General features: G+C 39.9%; 1 protein-coding gene across 2 annotated transcripts in view; it reads right to left on the bottom strand.

Annotated features, from left to right (window-relative positions):
- TOX (thymocyte selection associated high mobility group box) overlaps positions 1-11,950 on the bottom strand; it is a 215,752-nt gene that overhangs the window by 95,646 nt on the left and 108,156 nt on the right. For both annotated transcript variants that reach the window (XM_065832876.2, XM_065832875.2), the window contains exon 2: positions 7,128-7,193. In XM_065832876.2, the coding sequence (XP_065688948.1) occupies positions 7,128-7,193 (66 nt within the window). The remainder of the gene's footprint in view (positions 1-7,127; positions 7,194-11,950) is intronic.

Raw genomic sequence — 11,950 nt, 5'->3', positions numbered from 1 at the left:
TTAAAGACAGTCATCCATATTTACATAATACATGCATGCAGACTGGGACTTGGGGGTCCTGGTAGATGGAAAACGGACAGGAGCGAGCCATGTGCGCTCACAGCCCAGAAAGCCAACCGTATCCAGGGCTGCGTCATAAGAAGTGTGAGAAGAAACAGGTCGAGGGAGGTGATTCTGCCCCTCTGCTCTGCTCTGGTGAGACCCCACCTGGAGTCCTGCGTGCAGCTCTAGAGGCCTCAGCACAGGAAAGACATGGACCTGTTGGAGAGGATCCAGAGGAGGCCACCAAGATGATCAGAGGGAGGGAATGCCTCTCCTATGAGGACAGGCCGAGAGAATTGGGGTTTTTCAGCCTGGAGAAGAGAAAGCTCTAGGAAGACATTATAGCAGCCTTTAAGTACATAAAGGAGATTTATAAGAAAGACAGAGAAAGACTTTTTACCAAGGCCTGTAGTGACGGTACAAGGGGCAAAAGTTTTAAACTGAGAGAGGATAGATTTGTCCCTCAGGGATCAGTGTTGAGTCCAGTCCTGTTTGACATCTTTATTGATGATTTAGATGAGGGGATTGAGACCATCATCAGCAAATTTGCTGATGACACCAAGTTGGGAGGGAGTGTTGACCTGCTGGAAGGCAGGAGGGCTCTGCAAAAGGATCTGGATAGACTGGAAAAATGGGCTGATTCCAATGGGATGAAGTTCAACAAGGCCAAGTGCTGGGGGCTGCACTTTGGCCACAGCAACCCCCTGCAGCGCTACAGGCTGGGCACAGAGTGGCTGGAGAGCAGTCAGGCAGAAAGGGACCTGGGGGTACTGATTGACAGGAAGCTCAACATGAGCCAACAGTGTGCCCAGGTGGCCAAGAAGGCCAATGGTATCCTGGCCTGTATCAAATATAGCGTTGTCAGCAGGACAAGGGAAGTGATCCTTCCCCTGTACTCTGCATTGGTGAGGCCACACCTAGAGTATTGTGTTCAGTTCTGGGCCCCTCAGTTCAGGAAAGATATTGAAGTGCTGGAGCGGGTCCAGAGAAGAGCAACAAGACTGGTGAAGGGACTTGAACATAAGACCTATGGGGAGAGGCTGAGGGAGCTGGGGTTGTTTAGTCTGGAGAAGAGGAGGCTTAGAGGTGACCTCATCACTCTCTATAACTACCTGAAGGGAAGTTATAGCCAGGTGGGGATTGGTCTCTTCTCCCAGGCAGTTAGCAATAGGACAAGGGGGCATGGGCTTAAACTCTGCCAGAGGAAATTTAGGCTGGATATTAGAAAGAAATTCTTTACAGAAAGAGTGGTCAGGCATTGGAATGGCCTGCCCAGGGAGGTGGTAGACTCACCGTTCCTGGAGGTTTTTAAACTGAGATTGGACATGGCACTTAGTGCCATGATCTAGTAAATGGACTGAAGTTGGACCAAGGGTTGGACTTGATGATCTCTGAGGTCTTTTCCAACCCAGTCGATTCTTTGATTCTGTGATTCTGTGATTTAGCTTGGACACATGAAGAAATTATTTACTGTGAGGGTGGTGAGGCATTGGAACAGGTTACCCAGAGAAGTCATGGATGCCCCATCTCTGGAAGTGTTCAAGGTCAGGTTGGATGGGGCTTTGTGAAACCTGGTCTGATGGAAGGTGTCCCTGCCCATGGCAGGCAGTTGGACTAAAAAATCTTCAAATGTGCCTTCCAACCCAGATCATTCTAAGGTTATATACATAATTATCTATGTACATAAACACGGCCTTGCTCATGCAACTGTTCATGGATTTTTATCAGGAACTCAGTTCTTTCAAGGCTTTGTGCCTGATCCCAAGATATATTAAAAAATTATGTTCTATACAAAATGGAAAGGTAGAGTAACATTACCTCTATCTATAATCACCCATTCAGGATATGAAAGATTTGCCTGGTGTTTTTATTTCCCTGAGGCCATTTAATCCTATATCCCATTTTTTTGAAAGTGGCATCTATAGCCTGCTTCGGAGAAATAGGGGAGAGAGAGGTGGACATCCTTCTGTTGATACTCTATTTTTGAAATTAAATGTCAGTAGATGAGGAAGAGGGCGATAGAATCCGGTCTGAACCAGCCCTGAACTGCAGCCATCCAGTAGACTGACCAGCTGGCATTGCCCTCTCACTATGGAGCAGCCGTTCAACTAATCAGAAAAGGCTTTCCAGCTTTTGGGAAAGGTTGCTCAGGACTTCAGGGTAAGTGGGACTACACTGGACCTCTTAGGGATTCTCCACCTAAGAATGCTTCTTTTGCTGAATCCTTTCCAAGGCAGCCAACTTCTGCCTTTCTGTGCTGACTCTGGCTCTAGGAGAGTGAGAAAAGAGCCATATATTTTGGAAGGAATGGGATACAGTACTTTGTAATTCTAGTCTACCTACAGGTAAGAACAAAGACAGAGCAAGAGAGGGCAGTTATTATGTAGCATTTATTCATCCCTATTTCATATGGGTAATAGCTACCCCATTAATACTTTAGGAAATTAGAGTATAAACACGACATAAGAAGTTAGGTTTATATCTATGACCATGTGCATATGGCAACAAAAGGCAGGGGAACCCTTTACTTTCCTATTAACATATCTCTGTCAGATGTCATTCTATCCCATTTTACTTATGGTGTCCACTATATCAAAGAGCCTGCATACAGATTCTATCAGATCTCCCTGGCATAGTTCTGTGCAAGCAGTATTCCTTCCTCTGTCTTGGCTATCTCTTTTCTTCACACTGGGGCAGTAGGGGTACGGCCCCAAACCATCAGCTCCAGGCCTGTTGTCCTCCCTTCCCTTTGCATCGTGCAGGGGATTTGGCAGTGGGATGCATTACCCTTCACATTTATCAGGCCTCGGGAAGATTGGAAAAGTGTGCAATAGTCTGTGCAACAGAGTCCTGAATTACATTCTGTATTGTGAGTAGGAAGAAATGTAAAATAAACAATATAATTTTATACTGTGCTGTGCGCGACCCACAAATTACAGGTAGAGGAATTACATGAAGAACAATTTATTGCAGAGATTCCAATTATAGGTGTGGGGAGAAAACAATATATTTGTGAGAATTTGAAATGCAGAGCAGTTGGCATAGTTTTATTTTAAAATGATAAATATTTTCAGATTGAAGTGCAATTAGTAGTGAAAATGTCATGTAGTTTTACTATGTATGTTTGTTAATATGGCTGGCATAATCCTTTAGGAGATGCCTGCAGTGCAGAGTCCTGTACTTCATATATCATAACCAAAAATACAGTACTCACATACATATATAAAATGTACACAGAGACAACATTGCCAAACAGCCTTTTGGGACAGTCTAAAAGAATATCATTAATTTTTACTGTATACTTACACTTCTGGCTCAGTTCCAGTACTGGCTTTCTGCAAAAATCATTTCAAGTATAGAATTATGCTATTTGCTTGCAGCAACATCACAGGAACAGTAGTGAGCCATATGTTGCTACTTAGCAACTTAGTCTATAAGTCCCAAAGCATGTACTGATTTGAAAATTGAACCGAAATGATAATTGTTGAGGGATGCTGTGAGGCAACTTGTCTTGGATTACTAAGCTATGCAGATGTTTGATGTTACATAGCAAAAGGAACAAAACTACATTTTTCCTGTCCAATGGCTGAGCTTTTATTTATGTTAGCCTAAAGGGGATAAATTGATTAAAACCCTTAAAATAATACAAGGTGAACACTTTGCAGTAAACAGAAAGAACTGAAGTGCAAAGTTCAGCTTTTTCAGGGCAACTGAAACATTTCTGACGTCTGAATGTTATTTTTTTCTGCTACACAGTACATTTTATAGCCCCAAATTATCTTGAAATTCCGGGTTCTATGAAAAGTTAGAGGCAAAAGGAAAAACAAGCAAAACTAACTTCTCAGGCTTAGATCCAAGGCAAGAATGCGAGCAAGTCAGTGTGCATCAGAACCCCAAAACTCCTGCCTCTATAGTCACATAATCCTGAAGACAGCCTAGTGGAAACCCTTTGGTCTTTGGTGTTGCATACCATGACTCAGTTTGCCCACCCACCTCCCAAATAAGCTGTGTCAGACTCTGAAATTAGAAAATGATGCTCACATCTGACTCAGTCAGCATGATCAGAGCTTGAACAGAAGTTTCTGATAGGACTGTGCATCTCCTAACATGTGGGGCTCATATTTTAATTACCAGATGTGCATCCATGTATGAGATTGGAGAAATGAATTCACTCCTCACTCTGACAGGATTCAAACCCTCATCTCTGGATCTTGCAAGGGAACAACCAAGTTGTTGCGAATGGGAGGGAGCCTGTATTCCTCTTGCTGAAGTCATACAACTGCAAGGCTTATGAGGACAAATGCAAAATGGACACAGGAGATGGATTAAGTGACCAGGCTTTCATCTGGGAGAGAACACTTTCTCATCTCTTTTTGTGGGATTATTTGTATTATATCCAGTAACAGCAAGTGGAAAATAGTGCTGAAAGCAGGGACCAGAAAATACAGCCGCACATTTTCCTCTTCCTCTTCAGTAAGCTACACAATCTTGCATTTTTATTTTTTTTTTTTTTTCCAGAGCAGTGAAAATTGTATTCTGTCCAGTTTTAACAAGCAGATTGGATGTTGGACTGGTAGTCAGTTCACCAATTTTGAGTGATCACCAAATGTTAACACCTGAGATAGGAACGATGCCCCATCAGAGCCAGTGAAGACCTCACCAACGCCATCAACGGGGAGCTGCTTAGTTGCTTTGAGGAATGACCAGCAGTGATCTACCCAGGAACAGGTCAGGAAGGCTTCTCTCACAGTCCCAGTTCTTACCTAAACTGATTTTGAACACACTCCCAGCTTCCTGCTTTTCGTCTCCCTTTTTATTATTACAGGCTTTCATATATCTTAACTTAAAAAACTGCTGCAATGGTGCAAGCACCAGGAGAGAATCGCATAAGGGAAAGGAGGGTGTGACAGTCCAAGGCTGACAGTTTCTCTCCAACAGGCATGGGAGGCTGTTTAACTGGTGTGCCTTTGGTAATGACTTAAAATACTGAGCCTGGCAGGTATCTCTTGCTGCATGGATCTCCCAGCAAAGGACAGAGTGTCAACATCTGCCTCTGGGTTTTGGACTCCAACTGGGAGCCAGACACCCAAGAGCTTGGTTTTGCCATAGCAAGGTTTTTAAATCTGTAAGCTCTTCCTTGGTTCCAGCCCTTAGTAAGCATTCAGGGTTTTCCGTCATCTTTGAATTTGGAAATGTCACATTTGATAGATTTTTTTCCTTGAAGACAAAATCATTTGCACTTAAAATATCTAGGCCTGGGTCTTTAAAGGTAATTTAAGCACCTTGCTTCCACTGAAACCAGTGAGTGTTAGATGCGTAAGTATCTCTGAGGATCTGGGTCTTGTTAGCACATGTAGAAACTGCATAAAAGATTAAAACTTACACTCTTAATTTTTCAATACGCCATTTAAATTATTTAAACTACATGCATACACAGTACAAAAATATCAACAGAAGAAAAATAATTCTGATGTATAATGTGGATTTGCAATTCTTTATTCAAAACTGTTTAAGACAGATATAATGATTCTCTGAAAGGTAGCAGCTGCCTTATAACAGCAATCATTCACAGAGTTTGTATTTCTACTGTTTCAAACAAATTCAATTAGCCCTTGCACTTCAAAACCCTTAAGGCATAAATGAGATGATACTAGGCTGCTTTAATCTAATAGTAATACTAAAACTTGTCAGTACAGTTTTTGGATTAATGGTTAGAGAAAAATTAATAATATAATTTTTCATTTTTTAATCAAACAGTTCTATTCTAAACTACCTCTGGATCTTGGAGGGTTCTTAGCTGAATAAGTTCAATCATGCACAAAACCTAAACGCAAAGTATAGTTGGTCTCTAAAGGTATTTCAGAATAACTTCAACAGGAGGCTAGGAAGCAACATGGTGGAACATTTTAAAGATGGACTTTTTGCACTGAGTTAATCTCACACAACCTCCTGTTTCCCTGCCCCCAAATGAACCTGTATGCTATACATCGCAATCAGTTAGACCAACATGGCTATCTGAAAAACCCTACTTCATGAAGATATTTAGTTCTGAATGTATTGTCACTTTCCAAAGCTGTTGATTCCTAAATCATATCCTGCTTATCTACACACATTTTATATGCCTGCAAATTTATTTCCCTCCTAATGAGAGTTCTTCATGCAATCCTACTGGTCCTGTCAGAAAGAGACATATCAGACTTGCCACTGCTGGGCCTCAGACACTGCATGACCCAGACAATGAGCCCAATTATTGAGGGCAATTTCTGACACAATCTAACTGACCTGCACCACTACCACCCTCACTTAATAATGTGAAACTAAACTGACTGAAACATGAACTAAACAAAAACTTCTCTCTCACATATAGATGTAACTATAGATGGAAAAAATAAAAATTTCAAAACTCCTTTTGCTTTTTAAAAAGTAATTAGATTTTTTCACTCTTAGACATCTATAGTAACTTAGACTTCAAGTGGAAAGGTAAAAGATTTTTAAATATACACGTAAGATCAGAATGTAATTTGTATGTTTCCCCAAAAGGGAAAGGACTCAAAAACACCTGTAAAGCATCCAGATCACATTCAACCTTTTTGGCTGCAAGCTACAGAAGTCATTGTCTTAACTCCACTGCAAATGGTGTAACACTGGCAATATTCCTCAGCCATTCGATTAGTGTTAAAAATGCAATTTTTCAACTACAACTGGCCTACAAGTGATAATTAAAGCTATTTGTGACATGTGTAGCTTATAATGATTAACTTGTCTGCAGTCAGATAAACAAATAACCTGCACCTGTAAAGACTTTATTTCCTGAAGGTAAAACAACTGTTTAGGAAAGATCATGCTGGCAAAACAGCTGCTTGCATTCTGGAGAGGAAACAAGGTAGTATCTTTCAACAAACGCCAACTCTGGTGTTTTATCAGCTCTATCTCATTAACTGGAAACAAGGCTTAAATGCTTTGTTTATAAATTATGATTATTCCTGATTGCAGCAGTTACTGATAGCACCACTCATTTGCAATGCAACTCTTTGAATTTGTTTAATTACAATTTGAAACAAGGCAGAGAAGATTAATTAACCCACCTGGCTGGCTGGCACATAGTCCTGGCTCGGCTCTGTCATACTCATATACATGTTCTCACCGTCAAACTGCAAAGGAAATAATAGTAAACATTCAGCAAACTTGAATATTTTTCAGCATTGACTGAAAAAAACAGTAGCTATAAAATAATAAAACAGCCTGGTTTTAGAGACTTGTAATTGTGTGTGTGCATCTTGTCTTTGATGTTCCTGTTGTCATCCTTATTGACCCTGGATGTCAGTGATTTGGAGTAATTAGCGCTCTAGTAATTACAGCTAGCAAGCAAGAAATGAGTGGTTTCCTTTCATCTGCAATCTGTTTTAAAACAAAATGGCTCATTTTGTGCACTATGTATACATATTGCTGTTGGTTGTAATGAAGTACTAAGTGAATTGCACAGTTACTGAGAAAAGGAAGATGAGAATAGAAACTGCACTAAAATGCATCTTAATGGATTCCAACTTTAGCTTCTGAGCAGAACAAGAGTTGAAATTTCAAAACAAATTAAACCCCCTCCTATTGAAATGTTCCTGTATCAGAAAGTAGGAAATACATTTCCAGACAGCTCTCAGACATGTGATTGTATGAAACAGTATACCTCCTGACCATATGGTTTAAGAGAATAGTTTGCTCTATGTGTGAATAAAGTAAACTTTCACAATCAGAACTGCAAAAGTACCCTTCTGTAAATTATAAATACAATTTCTGGAAATATATACAGAGCTTTTTCGTTTGTTTATCTTTTTCTCCCCTCATCTGCAGTTAGGAAGTAACAGGAATGTGACAGAAAGGAGTTGAATAAAATCTGAAGGTGTAGATGGAGAAAAACTATCAGAACTAGAGCCTCATCCTGTATCAACACGAAGAAATGTAAAATACTGATTTCTTACATAATCTGGAAAATGTCCCCACAGAACTCTTGTCATGCCTGCTCAAGTGGCAGTGCCAACAGGGCAAATACATTCCCAGTGCCCGCTCAGGAGGTAGGGAAAATCTTTTCAAACCTTTCATGTAGAAATGAACAACAGCAGGAATCCCCATCCCCAGTAATCAACCACGAATTTCCAGCTGTTACAAGGTCTGTTTGAAATGCCATTCACCTGACCCCTTCTGTGAATGCTTAGAGTGACATATTTTGGAAACACGCCATTATTTTTGATGATATGGCGGTATTTTTAAAAGTCCTCGCTACTGAGCTTGCTCCACTCCTGGAAAAGGTGGCAGTGAAATAGCCTATGGCTTTTTCTCGATCTGTGCTGGGCTTCTCAGGATATTCTACCTGTAATGCACAGCATATTCAACCAGACCAAGGTGGCAAAATCAAACTGTGGCTTTGGCAGACAGCTCTACCAATTTTTGCTGAAGTGGCTGAAAAGGTTTCGGCTTCCAGCTGTTCATCCTCTTTCTCCGCCAGAGGCCACAAGGCCTCTAACAGCAGCAGAAGTGAACTAGCGCCAGCTCCTGGCACAGCAGTTGATGGTCTGCCCTTCCTGGCCAGAGCTCTTTAACAGGTAGTCACAGCCTATCTGTCAGAACTTCTAGTTTCATGAGAGGGAAACGTTTATGTCATGGGCACAGATGTGCCATAGGGAAGAGAGTATTTCCAAGGTCTGGTGGAATAGAGACAGTTGGATTAGATCTTAAAAACAGGGACTGATGGTTGTTCCTTTATTGTTTCTTGTTTATACTTGTAATTTCTTTTAGCTTTCTCATTCAAGAATTTTCCTATTTATTAGCATTCAAAGCAGAGTTTTGAGGAAAACTTTTTAGCACCTAGATTGTTTGCACACTGAAAAAAATGCATTGTTTCTTCTACTCAGATGGACAGGTGAAATTCTAAGGAGAGATTTCATAGCCTGCGGTGGGAAGCCAAGCGCTCCAGTGCAAGGCCTACAGGAGCTCAACTTATTCAGCTTGTCAGACGAAAGGCTGAAAGGTGCCTTGATCACTGCGATTGGTACTTACACCCTGGAAAGATGTCTGGTAGCAAGATGTCAGCCTTCCTGACAGTGGTATAATGAGATCTAGTGTTGAGAAATGCGACCTAGAGAAATTCAGTTCTGAAATAAGATACAAGTTCCTACTTTAGAAGGTGATTAAGCATTATGTCAACAGCAAACTCATGATTTCTCAAATATTTGAAAATTAAGTTAGATATCTTTTTCAGAAAAAGATGCATTCCATATCATACTAATGAGAAATCCTATGGACAGGATTGTTACACTGGTTGGTTATAGTAGTCCTGTCTGTCCTGGAAGACATGATTCCTTAAGTCTATTTTTAATTTCCCACATTACTCTCATTTATTTGCTGCACTGCCTTGCAAACATTGGTATAATTCAAATATTATGTTGCATATGTTTAGTTGCAAGAACATGAAGAAATTTCTTTACTTCTCCGTATACAGGCTAGATACAGTCTGGGGTTATTTCAATTTATTTTGCCTTCCATAATGCCTGAGCCTGTGATTTAACAATCTTTACTGAGCACCCTGTTCTTTCAGACAATTCCCTCTTTTGGTTGTTTGGTCATTTGTCCTTGCTCCCAAGCTTGCAATCACCACATCTGCATTCACAGAAAAAATTCCCTAAGGTCATTTTTCCATGAATCTTGGAAATTTCCACCATTCTGTGTGTTCCTGGATTATCTGCCTACCTGACCTATGCCTTGCTACTAGTGGTGCCTCCAGCATCAATGGCATCTTGGATCTCAGCCTTCCCTGTTTGTTGCTTGTGGTCCTCTGTTTAGCTCTGAAATGCTTTTTTTTCTACCATGTTCTGTGGGTTTAATGTGAGCATGTATCAATGAAACAAAACAAAAAAAAAGGTAAAAAGGTATACCTAGAGTTAAACTTCCTGGCCTTTTGGCTTGGCCTGAAATGAGAAATGACCTTATGCAACATTTTTTAAAATTTGTTAGGGTAAATTCTCAGAAAAATATATTGATGCATAATGTCTGTAAAATCTGACTGACCTGTTAACATTTAAAAATACCTGGCCCCTGTTTGATTTATTACTTAATTTCTTCAATATTCAAACATGGAGTTTAGTCACTGGAATATTTAGCATTTGCTTCTTAAAAGTATGTATAAAATGTTGTATAATAGGTTGAATAGTTCCATAAGATTTGATGCAATGTGTATTTTTGTAGTGTTTATATTTTGAGGATGCAGACTGCAATGTATTAGCTGACACTAACACTGTTGCCATGTTAGTATTTGAACTACATTTACAGCTACATAAATTATTATCTGCCCTCAGTCTAGTAGTGCATGTCTTCTTGGCAGTTCCTAAAACTTCAGATGTGAGCCTGAAAAATACCCATAAACACAAATGACAAAGTATATACACATGCACTTCCTGTAGCAGGTATTGTCAGGGGATGCCTCCTTCAGGTTCTCAATGTTTACTAAAATGTTTATAAAGGAGTAAAATTATGATTTTTGTGTATCGAAACAAAACAAAATATTTATTTCAATAATCACCTTTCCCAACTACCAAAGAAGTGTGGAATACAGATGACCTATGCATCCCACCCCAACCAAAAAAGTGTACACAAGCCTTCAATAACAAGAAGATCAGAGAAACTGATGCAGCACATTGTATTTGTGCCCACCTTGTCCAAATGTGACTATTCCACATCGAAACAATAAACTGAGAAAAAATGCCAATAAAAAATGATCCACTGGAAGGTCCTACTCTTGTTTTTTCTCATGTGTTTCAGAAGTGTCCAAAACAAACCCCTAAATACCAGCAGTGAATACTGAATGATTTCTCCTTTTTATACACTGCTTTGTAACACTCAGGCTCTGCAGAATAGCATCTCTCAACAAACTTCCTTCAGGACAGCTTAATTCATATTACATCCAACTTGAATTCAGCTTTACAAGTGTGGTGATTTATGCACAGACAGTGAGTGAAAAGATCAGCAGATATGACCCAAAGATGATTCCAACCACCAGATTTTTCTTCCAGGTGATACTCCATGCCTCTATGACTGTCCTATTTTTAATCACCATCCCCAGGTCTTCAAGGAAAGAAACTGCACAAGCATCACTTAAACTGTGGATGATTCATCCAAACAGAACAGATGAAACACAAAGGCAGGCAGTTAAATGAACTGTCTTTTATGAACCTATGTAGGATGTATATATATCGTATGACATTTCATCTAAAGCTTTCCCAATGTGTCTCCAAGTTCCTTAGTATCACTAAGGACAGATTTCAAAATCTTTCGTTTTAATCTGTTAAAAGTGAATGCTAATACAATATTCTGATGTGTGATAATAATTACTCTTGACAACATTTCATATTAAAGTGTAACTGCATGAGAAGTTTGGGTAAGAGCAAACTAAGAATATGACTGCATTGTAATATGAAAAGATATATAACTGGGAACTGGTTTTAATATATACTCAGAATTGCATCATATTCTCTATTTAAATGATTATTATAAATAAAACATACAGGCAACACTACGGCATGGCCAGCTAGAATCTCCCTTAGAGTAACCCTTTGTTAGACAAGTTATAACGTTCAGCAACCAGCATGCACAAAATACCCAAGTGCTGTTAGTAAATGCAATGTAATTACGTAATCACTGGCTGAACATTACTGATGCAAGAGCTATGACAGAGTTCAGCAAATGTCCAGAGTAGTTAGGCTGTTTTATCAGGGGCATGGATTTACCAAGGGATCCAAAGCTGGCTTTTGTTTCCCGTTAGCATGGCATCACCCCAGAGACATACGATGTAGTCATGACCAGGCAGCCTCTTTCCATCTTCCCACTTAGTTCGCAGGCAACTCTGCGACATTTATAATAATGA

This window comes from Patagioenas fasciata, chromosome 2 (assembly GCF_037038585.1).
Source record: "Patagioenas fasciata isolate bPatFas1 chromosome 2, bPatFas1.hap1, whole genome shotgun sequence".
Taxonomy (NCBI): domain Eukaryota; kingdom Metazoa; phylum Chordata; class Aves; order Columbiformes; family Columbidae; genus Patagioenas; species Patagioenas fasciata.
This window is presented reverse-complemented; position numbering and strand designations above follow the sequence as displayed.